The sequence below is a fragment of the Moschus berezovskii genome, chromosome 4 (genome assembly GCF_049115385.1).
Source record: "Moschus berezovskii isolate FMDL1 chromosome 4, NW_MosBer_1.0, whole genome shotgun sequence".
NCBI classification, from domain to species: domain Eukaryota; kingdom Metazoa; phylum Chordata; class Mammalia; order Artiodactyla; family Moschidae; genus Moschus; species Moschus berezovskii.
Genome location: NC_142463.1, coordinates 3,271,961 through 3,287,090, shown reverse-complemented (window position 1 = coordinate 3,287,090; position 15,130 = coordinate 3,271,961). Strand labels below are relative to the sequence as shown.

Sequence of the window (15,130 nt, the reverse complement as noted above, 5' to 3'; positions counted from 1 at the left end):
AAAGCTGCTGTGGGCTGCCTGGTGAAAAGTTGGAGCACGTTGAATCTATCCAGCCTGGGGCCTTCAGCAGCCTTCCTTTTCATCAACTGTTACGAAATCTCTGCATCACGGACAGCTTGATGGGTGATAAACACAAACACACATCCTTCCGTAAACATTCCAGAAGTCTTATTATACTTGAAAACATGGTGTGCTTTGGGGAGTTAAGTAGGGAAGATGTGTCTGGCTTATTGGCTCTTCAGCTTCGTGAGTGAGACTCAGCACGCCAGCGTCATTTGTTCAGTCACTGGTCCGTGCTCGACTCTTTGCGACCCCGTAGCCTGCAGCATGCCGGGCTTCCCTGCCCTCACCGTCCCCTGGAATTTGCTCTGACACGGAGTCAGTGTCATTTGCTGCTGGGCTACAGCTGCATCTCCTCAGTAATTCAGTCTCAACACAGCCTCTCATTTTACTGAAGGGCTGTATGGAGCAGAAGGCGCGCGTTTAATCACTGTGGTGACGAAGTCATGACATCACTCCTAGCCTTCTCATTTTCCCGCTAAATGTGCGTTTAATTAGGTTGTTTGTAGCAGAAAACTACAAAGGTGATAACAGTTAGCTTTTCTTATCCCCAAGCTCTGCATGAGCCAACCAACCACAGATTAAAAATAGTCAAGGAGAAAAATGTCCAGAGAGTTACAAAAAAGCGAAGCCTGAATTTGCCACACTGGCAACTGTTTACACAGCATTTGACATTGCGTTTACAACTATTCACAGAGCAAAGAGTCCAACATTGTGACTGCGTCTGAACAACAGCAGCATGGCATCTGCATTGTGTTCGGTGTTGTAGGGACTCTAGAGATGACTGAATGGACACAGGAGGGTGTGCATGGGTTATATGCAAAAGCTAGGTGGTTTCGAATTAGGAACTGGAGCATGTGCAGATGCTGGTGTCTGGGGGGGTCCTGGAACCGACCCCCCACCCCCACAGATGCTGAAGGACGGCTGTATGTTGCTCTGCGGTTAGCAGTGCTCATTGTCCTTAAAGCGCCAAAGACAGATACATGGTGACCTTGCCAGAAAGTTACAGTTTAAAGGTGAAGTCAGAGAGCTTCCTTTCTATTTGAAACTTTCTCCGTAGCCACCTACTTGTAAATTCCTCATCTGTGCTGTGACATGATTCATGCAAGAGGAAGTAAGATTCATGTAACCCAAACAGTATCAGCACAGAACTCAGTTTATAGACTCTGTAGACAAGGGACAGAAATTACAGCTGTTGAGCAGACCCAGGAGGAGGTCAGGTCCTTAAAACCGAGTGAAGAGGATACTTTTTCAAGGAGGAGGGGGTAAGCATGTGAGCACAGCAGTCACATGACTGTTAGCCTCCACACCATGAGGAGGTCCACCACAAGGGAGCTTTTGATGGAAATAAAGCAAAACCTGATTATTTGGGGACTCAAGTCTCTCTGTCAAAACAGCGTTTTCCATCTGTGATACTCTTTGAACTTGTATTCAAGATTTCTTATGTACTTGCAATTTTCTGGGATAATAATCAGTTCACTTGAAGATTCTCAAAGGGTTTCCTGACCCCCTTAAAACTATTGTACTATTAGTTACTGTTTGGCTGTTTATAGCATTTATTTCATTTTTAAGGATTTTAACCAGAAATGAGCTAAGCTTTTATGCTGGACACCTTTCTCTGCCAAGATACCAAGTGTGTTTGTTTTAGTATATAAAATTTTAGAGGACCTCTACAGTTAGGACGCTGAGTAAGAGAGGGGAGAAAGTGGAAAGCTGGCGGGGGGTGGTGTTTGGCGTTAGCCAAGGGGTGTGTTCCCTGACGTTTTCCCATGACGCTCTTGACCTAAAGGACTAGCTTAAAGATTTTAAAGATAAAAACCGCAGACCTTGAGAACCTGGATACTGGGAATAAGAGTCAAACCTTCTCATTTTTATCAATATAGAAAAAGCCCAGAGCAATTGAGGAGGCCGCTCAGGGCCAGGGCTTTGTGACAGCATCACCCCTTAAGCCCCTTGGGGGCCCGGAAGCTCTGATCTCTCCAGGTCGGTGGGCGAGCAAGGCTCCCCACTGCCCCCTGAGGGCAGCTCATCTCAGTCCATCTCTGAATAGGACCAATTTCTGCTGTTTTACATATTTTAATATTTGAAAATCTTTATAGTTTGCAAAGTTCAAAAACCATATCTTTTATCTCCTGACTTTCTCAAAACACAGGCCGTCTTCATTCCATTCGCAGTGATGATAAGCCCTTAAAAATAGAAATTTTTTTCCTAGTGTTTGTATGGACATCCTCAGAAAATCTAGATTTAGATATCATAAGTCTGAGTTTTCTTTATTTAAAAATTGATAGTGATGCATCTGTTGACGGTCTGTTTAATGTAAATGGAATGCACTAGGTAGGGGAGGAAATAGGATTGTTCAAACTGCTTCAGATTTCACGAATTATAGCAGCATCTGCCATGGAAGTTTTATTTAATGTTAATGGATTTTATGGTAGCTGCCATGCTATTGTAATTGTGTTTGTAAATACACATGAGATCCTAGAAGTCGTGAAGAAAGTTAATTTTAAGATTTTTGAGATTGCTCGCTTTGCTTTGTGTCTCTGTTATGTTGTACTGAGCTTTCTGCCTGACTGTGGGCAACTCTCTTCTCTCGTTTTCTCTTCTGTCCTCCCTCTGACAGCCGCAGCCTGACTTGGAGTACGGGGGTCCCTCCGCCTGGGTGAGATGTGCTTTGATCCTGTTAGTGTTGCCTGGTAGACAGTAACCTGTGGTGTGTCCACTAATATTGCGGGTGTTAAAGAGCCAAGTTCATCTTTGTGCAAAGAGACACACATGCCACCCTCCAGCCCTTTCCCTGAGACTGAGGCCAGAGGGCAGGCGTGCCCACAGCTGTTCTTCCCAGAGCCTCCTTGCAGCTCTGACCCTCCTCCTGTGTCCGGAGTCCAGGTGTGGGTACTGGACCGCCTCCCTCACCGGGCAGCCTGTGAGCACTGCTGTTTGCCAGGCTCTGGGGAAGCAGCCGTGGGCACCAGATGGAAGAGACGAGGTCTTCTTGCAGGAAACCCCAAATCAGATCAAGAATTCCCAAGCCTCTACATTTCCTGTAACAGATTAAATTTAAAGTCATTTTATCTAATGAAAAATTTATTATTTCCTAATCTGTATCCTTTCAAATTAAATGTCCCAGATGGCTCTTTGGCCAGAGAGTGCTCTTTGAGAAAGACCCCAAATCCAGTAACAAAACGAAGCCTTTAAATTAAGCATTTCCCTTCTGACATCTGTCTGGAAGAGTTTCTGCAGCTTATGCTTTCTGTAAACCTATAAATTTAAATTACACTCCAACATAGAAAAATGTAATCTCACCAGCATTAGTCACACTCAGCATTAAAGTGACTCTGCACTGAAATTATATCGGATTATACACTTCTCTGCTTGAAGGATTTTTTTTTCCAAAAGGATTTTGTGCTTCATTCATTCCATTGTGCTGAAAAATTATTTAGCAAACTCCCATTTTAAAAATACATGTTTACCCTTAAGGTGATAATTAACAGGGCACAGCACAGCTCATCTGCACTGACATTTGTCCCCAGAGCCTCCCCGTGAGGCAGCTGTTCTCTACTTCAAAACTTAATTGAGTGCGTCGCGTGCCCTTCAAAGCTTTTATTTTGCCTTTCTTTTTTTGTTTCCCATCTCTGATGCCCTTGAAGGTGCTCTGTCTTCTGATGTTGTAGAAACAGATGGTCAAGAATCAGCCTGGAATGCAGGCAACCCTGGTTCAATACTTGGGTTGGGAAGATCCCCTGGAGAAGGGATTGGCTACCCACTCCAATACTCTTTGCCTGGGAAATCCCATGGACAGAGGAGCCTGGCGAGCTAAAATAGTCCATGGGATCACAAAGAGTCAGACATGAGTGAGCAACTAAACACACATATACATTAATTAAAAAAAAACTATTTAATAACAGTTGCCTTTTGCATGGTCATGTGTGGAATTGGTTGATGCTTTGACAGCACTGCATGTTATTAGATGAGTAATTAGAACTTACCGTTAGACTCTTTGGTTTTGATGGGACATCTATTTTTGTATCTTGCTCGTCCTTTCCAGAAAGTGCTGGTCGGTAAATGTCTCTTTACTCTGTTCTCTGTTAAGAGCAGTGCTTCCTAATGTTACTGTATGAAAGATTCACCCGAACTTGTTAAGATGCATATTCCCAGGCCTCTGGGGATTCCAGTGTCTTAGGGGCGACCAGGATGCAGGGGGTCTGTGCAGTGAAGAGAGCTGAAAAAAATTTCTGTGGAGCAAAGCTAGGTGAACATCAGAGGCCTGATGAAGGTGATGTGCCTCCTGTGGACTTTCTGTTCTAACGTCATGACAGTTAATTTTCAAGTCTCCTCGTTATCCTCTTATGCCACTAAAAACAGCTCCCCTGACCTGGATTCAACACCGAAAAACCACCCAAGAGGAGAACGTCGGTGTGTTCGCTGAGAATGTCAGAGAGATTCTCTCTAGAGATGTTGTCAGTGAGATCTCTGGGTGGAGGATATGTTGTAGGAATACATTCTCTGCGACAGAATTTCATTACAACAGAGAAGTATGGGTATTCTGCAAAGCCTTCAAAAGTAGGTGTTTTCCCCGCATCTTCATGGAAAGCCAGAGTAGACAGGGACAACTGAAGGAGTGCCTTTGCTCTCCCAGCACCCACCACCCTCTGCTTCATGCTGCAGGCTAAGTTGGAGAGAGAGAAGAGGAAAGGAAAAATTCATCTAAAGCAGTGTGTATATTACAAGCAATAGTGGACAGCCAGAGGGTTTATATATGCAATACATTTTATTCCTTATTTATTAACAAAATAAAAAGTCACCTAAAATTGATTGATGCTAGCCTTCAATATTATATTAATTTTTTTCCAGAAACTAGTTTCTAAACAGATATCAATAAGATTGAGATCTGAAATGTAAAGTCCTTGACATTTAAGATTATTTCAAATAATCTCATCAGTCAAGAGAAAAAAAGGAGACTGAATAAAATGTCTGCCAACCTCCAAAGATTTTTTATCATCAAATTTATTTCAGAAATGTTTTAATGTACTCATAGTTTTAAATTTTACTTTTGAAGGATTTCTACATACTCCTTTTCATTCGGAAACCTCATATTGACTTGCTTTTGAGTTGTAACACAAGTAAATACATAGTTTTATAGTCAAGGTTTCCTGACCCTGGCTTTATAATATCTGGAAATCCGTGTATTTATTGTTCATCACCATCGCAGCTGCACAGTATGTCTGCCTACCCCCACCCTTCCAGCAGGGAAACATATCCGGGTCCTTCCTGTGTGCTGGGCGCTTACCCATCTGGTCAGCATGTCCTTCACAGTCAGCCCTGATCTAGGCACTCATTTTAATCAGATTTAATCCTCACAGGGGCCTTGTAAAGTATTTATTACTCCACACGTTTTCACAGCCACCTCGGTGGAAGTTCCAGTGGATGAAGTAACTTGCTTAAGGTCACACGACAGAGCTTCTACTTGGGAGTCTGGACTCACGTGTGACCTCCCCCGGCATCTCCTTCCACTTTTAGCCGCTGCGCCTCCTTTTTCCGACTCAAGAGCTGGCTGTGTCCCTGACGCCTGACGGCTCTCATCTTGAAGCAGCAGAAATTTTCTTACAGGTGAATGAGAGCAGTTGCAGAAGCCCAAGCAAACTTGGACTAGGACTTGGGAGGAAAAGGGAGACAGCCACACTCTTAATGATTCTCTTTTTTTTCCTGGAGAACAAATTATGAAATACGTCCTCAGATTTCACTTTGAAAAAGTAGGAAAACTGGATGAATGAAAGCCTGATGATTCGTTTTTCCATGATGAACGTTTGCATTTAGTTACAAATTGAGTAGACCGCTCTCTTTGAATCTTCTGAACACAGCCTCATAATGAGCCGTAGTTCTAAGGGTGTCATGCCGAACCAAGAGCTGAAAACTAGTTGACTCAGGTGGAGGCCTCAGCCCGCTTGGCTGGCATTCAGGCTTCTCGAAGGCTGGGATTCCCGCAGTGCCACCACAAAACTGGAACGCGAGTGCATCCCGCCAGTGCGACTCACCCCACGAAGACATGGCATTGCTTCGCATCCCTGAGTGCGTACCTTGTGGCCCCAGTGATACTGAGAGGAGAGCTCTGACTCCCAAACAGGGCTGCCTTCTCCTGAGCTACAGCTCAGACGCATGGAGCCAGCGGGGCGCCTGCTGGGACATGCGCTCTGCTGGGCGTGTCCATCCACTCCACTCCAAAACTCAGTCTGCACCTGGCTAATTCTTCCTCGCCGATCTGTCCCTGTCTCTTCATTTGTGTGCTGACGTCAGCTTCTCTCCTTTTCTTCCTTGACACAGACAAATGGGTATGATGGAGACTTATATGGATCACAGTCCCTGAGTAGAAGATCTGGCAGGGTTCGTACAGTAAATGTGCATGACGCAAAACTCAAACAGGTTGCTGCAAAGCTTTTTTAAAAAATCTGCTAAATTTAGTTTCTTTGGTTCTTTTTTGTGTTATAGTAGTCCTCTTTTGCGTGTGTGTGCATGACAGAATGAAAGCTAATGTTTTTCAACTGGTTAACGGTCCTAGTTTGTCTTCTAACATTCTGAATGTTAGTTTAAGAGGTCAATATTGAAAGGAATCTCTTGGGTACTAAAAGGTCAAATTAAATATTAGCTCGCTCTTTATTTTATTGCCCTGGGTGTATGTGTATGATGTGCTTATGAATACACTCAGCTCTCGAATACACTTAAATTTGACATTTTCACAGTTCTCCACACTGATCCTTTGTCATTTCAAAGACACATGTACTAGAGCCTGTGTTTTGCTAAACACTGATGCTTGCAGTGCTCACAGCTCTGGGGTGGGAAGCAGAAGAGAAGCAGAGAAAGGCTGTACATGAGGAGAGAGAAGAAAGGAACCAAGAGCAGACCAGGTAGAAAGACGTAGGGGAGGTCTTAGGGTTTGTCAAGGAGGGCATTGGGAATTTCAGGCGGTTAAACTGGGCACATTTGAATTTAGTTTTCCTGACCTACGGCACACCTCTTATACATTAAATTATCTAAAATCTTCCTGTTTTTCTTGACTTCATTTTCTTGTTCAGTTCAGTTCACTCACTCAGTCGTGTCCAACTCTTTGTGACCCCATGGACCGCAGCACGCCAGGCCTCCCTGTCCATCGCCAACTCCCAGAGTTTACTCAAACTCATGTCCATTGAGTCGGTGATGCCATCCAACCATCTCATCCTCTGTCGACCCCTTCTCCTCCTGCCTTCAGTCTTTTCCAGCATCAGGGTCTTTTCAAATGAGTCAGCTCGTCGCATCAGGTGGCCAAAGTATTGGAGTTTCAGCTTCAGCATCAGTCCTTCCAATGAACACTCAGGACTGGTCTCCTTTAGGATGGACTGGTTGGATCTCCTTGCAGTCCAAGGGACTTTTGGGGCTTCCCAGGTGACACTAGTGGTAAAGAACCCAGCTGCCAATACAGGAGAACTAAGAGACTCTGGTTCAATCCCTGGGTCAGGAAGACCCCCTGGAGGAGGGCATGGCAACCCACTTCAGTATTCTTGCCTGGAGAATCCTATGTACAGAGGAGTCTGGTGGGCTACAGTCCACAGGGTCACAAAGAGTTGGATACGACTAAAGTGAATTAACAGAAATAAATTTTACTAGTTGTGTAAAATAGTATTTTTTAAATTTATCTTAGTTATATTTTATTAAGAAATATATACTATTTTAAATCATATTTTCAGGTTCCAAAGGGGTAACTCAACACCCTCATAGCTTTCTGAAACTGGCCGATCAGGTTTTACTGCCTCGTCCCTATTAAGGGTTGCGTACGCTCCTGTTTCATCTAAGTTTTTCTCATTCCAAGCTAAGAGATCCTCCCACTTTACAGGCTCTGTCTTCCTGTTGATGTTGCTTTTTGCATTGACAGCCTTTGGACTTTCTCGAGCTCTGATTTCCTTTTAGGTAATACTGCACTCAGGGGACAGAAGCAGGTTGCAGCCATTCTGTTCTCATGGGATGTTGACAATTTTGCTGCCTGTGCTCAGCATCCCTTCAGGCTGTCTAGTTCTGACATCACAGGACAGGAACTCTGATGGCCCCCAACTGTTTATTGGGGTTAAATTGACTAGTTAGTAACTTACCACCCTAGATGCATTATTCCACTCTGTTGATCACAAAGATTCATAGTTTGGAGTTGGAAGTTACTTTAGAAGTTCTTTAGTCCAACTTCTACCCAGTATTACATTCTTCTCTAGAGCGTCCCAAACGTGTAGTTGGCAGCATGTTTGTGACTGTACAGGTGGCATCAAGCTCTATATTGCATGTATCCACATATTTTAATCTTTGATTTTTATATTGAAACAATAAAAGTGTGCCTTGTGCTTTCATGTTTAAGACTGATTAATGCCTCTAGAAATTAAATAGAAAAGAACTTGACTATCAAACTGTTCACTGCAGAGCAAAATTGAATATAAAATCTATTTAATAAATAATCAGGAAATATAATGACCCAAATACCAAATAGCTTACATCTGAAGCAGCAGCTTGGGCTTCCCAGGTGGCACTAGTGGTAAAGAACCCACCTGCCATGCAGGAGATGTAAGAGACCTGGGTTTGATCCCTGGGTCAGGAAGATCCCCTGGAGGAAGGCACAGCAACCCACTCCGGTATTCTTGCCTGGAGAATCCCATGGACAGAGGAGCCTGGCGGGCTGCAGTCTGTGGGGTCACCAAAAGTCCAACACAACCGAAGCAACCAAGCCTGCATGTGTTGTGACGGTCACACACACCACCTCCCCAGCCACAATCTCGGTGGGATATTCTCTTTATAAAGTGTGTGTTGAGACCCCACAAGGCAGTGGCAGGGCCCAGCCTTCTGTGGATGGCTCTCAACTGCAAGAGGGTGCCGCTTCCCTCAGGCTCCACTCGCCTCCCTCCGAAGCCTCCCTGGAGCTTTACAGCTGAGCTGTAGACCTCGGATGTGCCAAGCTGAGCAAAGAGTGAAAACTGTGCAATAAGTGGAATTTCAGTTACTGACAAAGAGGTGCATTGGGTTGGCCAAAAAGTTTGTACCGTCTGACAGAAAAACCCAAGTGAACTTTTTGGCCAACCCAATAACACGGGAAGTCTAGACTAAGAGGTTATAGATAGTCCACCATGAGATTCAGTTAGTAGTTACAAGTAATAATAAACAGGTACATTTAAATATAAAGAGTAAAACCCTAATGATAATAGTTAAATCACACGACGTCACTGAGACATAAACGCTGGAATGTAAAACAAACTTAGGTCCCTAATGGTTAAGGGTTTCTGCTGTCATGGAGCATGTCAGTTCTCTCACTGCCCGTCAGTCCGGGAGTACTAACACTGGTCTGGCTGTGTGATCACATAATCGCCTTTTAACCGAGATGCTTTGCAGGGGTGAGAAAGGGCTCATCACTTACACTGTCTTCTTTGCTGCTCAGAATTCCAGCTACAGCGGTGACGGCCGATTCTCCACTTTGTCATCATCCAGAGAGGACACCTTGGTTGGTTTCCCCCTGAATCTTTCCCATCCTCGCTTCAGAAACTGCAGGTTTTGTAGCATGCGCTCTTGTGTGTGTAAACTCAGACCTCTTTCTCTTTTAATGTCTGTTCTATGAAGTTTCATTCGGGTAACTGTTAAGGTCCATTTAGGAGCAGTAATTAACATGATATATTTAATTCAGATTTATCCCACTATCTTGCCTTTGATTTTCAGATTCGAATGTTGGAATACACATTGTGGTGTCAGGCGAGGTACAGTCAAAGAAAATAGGTGGATATTTAGTAGTTAGAATTAATCAAAGGGGAAAAAAAGAAGAAAGCCTTGAAATTCTTTCCTTGAGAGTTCTTGAAAGCAGACTGACCTTGCAGGGTAAATGCACACATGGGGTAATTTTACAGGAACAGACTAGACTTGAAATGAAAATCCAAACCAAATGTCTACACAGGAGCATTCCTTCCCATACTTTAAGAACACAATCAACCTTGATAGGCACATTTTTCTCAATTATTGAAGCGCCCTAATGAGTAAGGCTCATTTATCCTAGGTAAGGCTTGTGTTCACTCAGCAGACATCAGGGGACTACTTTAAGTGGGACAGTCACAGAGACAAGCAGGTGAGTTAGCTCCTCTGGAAGCATTTACTTCTAGAACAGAGGACAGATCCCTGTACGGGATACACTGGTGCAGAAACTAATTTTGCCAGGAAGTGTCATAACACAAGGATGTCAGCTGACTCTTAAAGAATACAGGTGGGAGGGGGATAAATAGAAACAAGCCTGGCAGAGCCGCAGTATTCCAACCGTGGTCCTCACCCTGTCCTCAACCCCCTCCCACTTTCTGCTCCTGCTGTGAGGGAGGCAGGGGCCCCAGCTCCTCCATCACCCCATCAGCTTGCCCACTTCCCAGTCCCCCACTGCTGCCCCCCAGCCCCCTCTAATGATGAATATCCATCCCTTCCTTCCCTGAGGAGGTGAATTCCGACTGAGTACAGGATCAACTGTCAATACCCAGGGACTGGTGGGGTTTGACACCGTTAATTTTTTGTGTATTGGGGGCATTTTCTTAATGCAGTGGGAGATTTTGCTGCCAAAAAGAGCACTTTGTCATTCAGAAAACTTAACTTCCTCCACATTTCCCGAGCTTAAATACTTTTTTCAAAATAGAAGACAATGAGAGAAATCTAATACTCGAATGTGATTTAGTCACCAAAGTTCAGCATATATCTGACTCCTTTAAACTCAGCTGAAATAACCCACATCCAAAGTATTAAGGTCGAAAGGAGAGCTGTCCAAAAATAAATTAATTAAATAAAAGGTTTACTTATATAAGGGGCTTCCCTGGCAGCTCAGATGGTAAAGAATCTGCCTGCAATGGGGGAGACCTGGGTTCAAACCCTGGATCGGGAAGATCTTCTAGAGAAGGAAATGGCAACCCACTCCAGTATGCTTGCCTAGAGAATTTCATGGACAAAGGAGCCTAGTGGGCTGAAGTCCATGGGATCACAAAGAGTCAGACACGACTGAGCAACTAACGTACTGACTCATATAAAAAGTAGAGCTGGCCCATTCAAAACCCAAAACATCAAAACTTCCTGAAAGCCATGTGTGATCTCAGGTGCCTGAGATCACATTTTACTCACCACCCTCGGAGGCTTCCTGGTAATTTCTGTGCTCTGCAGCTGCCATAGCTATTCCTGCAAACACACTGGCCGGTTTGATTTGATTTCACTCTAACAATGGGAAGGAATCATGCAGTGTGCAGTAGTGTCTTCAGTACTGTGGTACTGTCTTCCCTTCTGAAGACCCTCTCTCGTCTTAGACTTGCCAGAAGCAAGCCCTGGACATGACTGTGCAGTGTCAGGTGGAGGCCTTGGGTCCTTTCTGTGACCCAGAGGGGTTGACAGGGTGGCTTCGACGAAGGGCATTCTCTCAACCTCTGGAACAGGTTTTCGGATTCAAGTTAAATGTTAGAAACTTTCTACCTGCCCACCCCAGAATTCCACTCGCCTGTCCTTCAGGTCATTCTAGGGTACTTTCTTCAAGGCACACGGATGACAGGCTCCAGTTATGGGATCCCCAAGGCCCAGTGGAATATCTTAGGGACCATCAGGCTGTTTCAACAGCATCACTTCATCCCCTTCAAGCACTGCCCTGGGTTTGTACCATTAGGAGAATACTGCTGACATGGGGGTCAGAAACAGCTGGCACCCTCGTCAGGGATCCTTCCTTTTGGATAGAACGCTTTGGATAGAAACTATTCATCTCTCTAGTGATATTCCCCAGAAATGTTGTATAGACTGCTGGCCTCAGAAGTGTACCACTGAGTCAGTCATGTCTTCTGTGAGTCCTGTAGCATGTCCATACCTAACCAAGGACTCCAAGCTGCAGATCATCTCCAACTGGCTGCACAGAACGGAGATTACTGTCTCTGTAAACTCCTGATTTTGACTTTTTCCCACCAAATGTTAAATATTAGAGTGTGCATTAAAAAGACTGTCAGAACCCCTAGGGCTTTGCTGTCTGTTCAGAGGAACGAGCTCTGCCTTTGCCTGTGCATAGACTCCGAAGTCCTGACCTGGCCTCGTGGGACAGTTTTGTCACTTCACTGAGCTGGCTCTGTCCTTCCCCTCTCCCTCGCTTGCCGCCCAAGTGCACGTCCTTTCCTGATGTTGCGGAAGCCGGTTTTGTGTGCCTTGATGATGCCTTTGAGATGAAATGAAGCTGTAAGCTTTTTCCCCACCTCCAGCCCGTTTTCTCTGATTCCAGGGACTTTCCTGCTCAGACCTTGGGCTTCGCAGTCGTGGCCTGGCTCCGAAACCCCTGTCTGCCCAGAATGGAAACCGGGTCTGTTCTGCTTTTTCCCTCACTCTCCCCTCTTCCCCCTTCTGTTGTGACTTTAATTCTGAGTGAATGGACACGGACGCTTCAACCTCTTCCATGTGACGTCCACGGAGCCAAGCTTAGTAGTGTGTTTCCACTGGCCTAACTGCTGAAGACTTTTCTCAAACCATTTAAAATATTATCAAAAATAATTTAAGACTTTACATGTTTTTTTTTAAAGCTTAGGAAAAAGGAGGATCTACTGAATGTATATTTTCAAGAGCTCTAGTCCAAAAAATCGGTCTCTTGGGCCTCTCCTCCTTTTCCAGCAATTGTTCCCCATTTGGGGTTTCCTTTGTTTTTTTTAATTTTTCTCTTGTAAATGTGTCCAGGAAGCAATTTGGAAGGTTTCTGTGCATAATTGGACTCCTCCGTCCCGGATAGTGGGGAGAACTGCCTTAGTTCTCTGGCTGGCTCCCTGCCGTGTTTCCTGTTTGTACAAGGCCGGCAGAGGTGGCTTGGCGTTTTCAGCTCCAGGTACAGGAGGCCGGTGCTCTGGGAGGAAGTCGGAGTCAGGGCTCCAGGAACGGATCACGTCACAGAGGTTGAGCTGCCCTGTCCTCACATCGCCGTGTCCCTTGAGTGATTCCTCCCCAGTTCTGCACATCCCCTGACCCACCGGTGGCCCCGAGCCTCGGGCTCTCCTGGTCCTCTCTGCCTGCAAATGGGTCAGCGTGCTTGCTCTTCTGAGCCGAGGCTCAGGCCACACCAGCATGCCTTGTGGACTTTGTCTCTGCTGCAGGTGTGGGCTCCCCTGTGACAAGGATGTGCCCCCACAACCCCCCGCCCCCCAAGCAGCCGAGAACGTCACAGCTCCTTCTATATCTTGGAGACCGTCACTCGGATCCTCCAACACAAAGAAGCAGATTCCTCCAGCCACACCGCCCCTCCTCCGGGGACGTCTGTGTCTCAAACATCCCGACGTGCTCCCTTCACCTGGGACTGCGGGTTGCAGGGCTGCGGCTCTTGTGGGTGCTGTTGACCTTGTCACCATTCTGTCTACTTCCCCGACCCTTTCTTCCAGGAATGCCTGAAAAGAAATGACGAGAAAAGAGCCAGAGTTTCAAAGGTTCTGGGGGAAGTTTACTATTTTTAAAGCCAGAAATCCTCTCATATTTATTTTCCTTATAAATGTAGATTTCCCTCCGTCAGATTTACTGAAAGCAGGGTACCTGGGACTCTCTTCCTTCAGACGGTTGTACAGTTGCTTGGCTGTGATCATCACTGGAAACATCGTGACGACCTTGTCACGATTACCTGTTGCTGTTTTTTCAAGGGTTTAAAAACCTGCCATTTGCTTTCATCCTCCAGCCCTCCTACCTGTACGGCGCTGCCCGGCCGCCGGGGAGTAACCGGGTGCGTGTTTCCCCGACCCCGTCCCCTCGGCCTCTCCCCAGACCCCACCCAGACCCGCCTCACCCACCCGCGCCCTCACCGCGCACGCGCACGCTCCCCCGCCGAGCACCTGCTCTGAGTGCCTCGGACTGACCTGTGTGCCTCCCGTCTGAGGGTGAATCACCCCTTTACTCGGAGCTTAACACGGAGCCCCCCACTGTCCAGATCCGGGGTTTATTTCTCTTGACAGGTGGCAATAGCTGGGGAACACACGTGTCTGCATAGGATGGTTAGGCATGAAAAAGTTATTGGCAACGTTTACTTAATCTGTGGGCAAAAACAAAGCTCTTGTTCCTTTGGTAGCTTTAATAGATGTAAATCCATTATTCTGCATTACTTTGGGAAATTTGAAGTTTTAAATACAAGGTATTCATACCCTTCAGGAAAGTTTAAGTATTCAAAGTAGCTATATTCTTCTTGTTAATAACTTTCTGAATCACCATCCGATTGCACATTTATGAATTAGATGTATAACTGGCCCAACAAGCCCACTGGATCCTCCAAGGGAAATGGGGGAAATTAAAGTTCCATTTATCCTATTGTAAACACCTGTCTGCCCTCAGTGATTAATTACACAGGATTTTCAAGTTGATGAAATGTTCTGTCCTTTAGTTAGCACTTCTGAAAGAATGATAAAATGTTGAGCTCTAATCACCATGCTGTTTTTATTCCAAAGTCACTTCATATTGGAGTAACTTTCTAAGGGTCAAGTATGCGGATGCCTTGACAAAATTCAGCATATTTGAACTATCTGCTCATTTTAAGTCTGTATTAACAACATTTTACTTAGCAAGGAATATTTTTCAGAATCCAATTTAAAGGATCTATTGGAAATTCTATTGCATGCCGATTGACAGCAACTGAAACTCCTCTCTCCCACATTTTTGCATGACCCTGTTTTTGCTGCGCCGTCTTTGCCTGTGGAGGTGGTTTTGAGCCTTTACTGCATGTCTGCCTTCATGACGTTTTCAGGACTTGTTCCCAGCACATGTCACTCTTCTCTAGCTTACATTTCAGTGTTTCCCGGGTGCCAGTGGAGAGGAAAGCACCCTGTCCTGACAGTGTGTTTCCGTCACAGGCGTCTGTGTCCGACGAGAGCACTCTCGGTGGGGCTCGGCGGGGCAGTGCCTGCGGTTCTCAGGCTGTAAGGCACTTTCTTTGTTTCCTGAGCTTTCTGCTGCATGACCCGGGGGTGACTCACTCTGCGAAGCTCCAGTCCTGGGAGATAACTCACCAGAATTATAGGGAGGAAGCACTATCTCATCCCAGTTTTCCGTGCTAGTGAGGGTCGTGGATAAC

At 45.5% G+C, this 15,130-nt stretch overlaps 1 protein-coding gene across 36 annotated transcripts in view; it reads left to right on the top strand.

Annotated features, from left to right (window-relative positions):
• LRRFIP1 (LRR binding FLII interacting protein 1) overlaps positions 1–15,130 on the top strand; it is a 161,490-nt gene that overhangs the window by 101,430 nt on the left and 44,930 nt on the right. For 11 of the 36 annotated variants that reach the window (XM_088835088.1, XM_088835092.1, XM_055402331.2 and 8 more), the window contains 6 exons: positions 2,681–2,719; positions 6,379–6,438; positions 9,497–9,559; positions 12,323–12,400; positions 13,748–13,792; positions 14,910–14,975. The exons of 14 other annotated variants lie outside the window; for them this stretch is intronic. In XM_088835088.1, coding sequence (XP_088691214.1) covers positions 2,681–2,719; positions 6,379–6,438; positions 9,497–9,559; positions 12,323–12,400; positions 13,748–13,792; positions 14,910–14,975 — 351 coding nt within the window. The remainder of the gene's footprint in view (positions 1–2,680; positions 2,720–6,378; positions 6,439–9,496; positions 9,560–12,322; positions 12,401–13,747; positions 13,793–14,909; positions 14,976–15,130) is intronic. 11 more of the 36 variants (XM_088835091.1, XM_055402329.2, XM_055402328.2 and 8 more) reach the window with 10 other exon arrangements.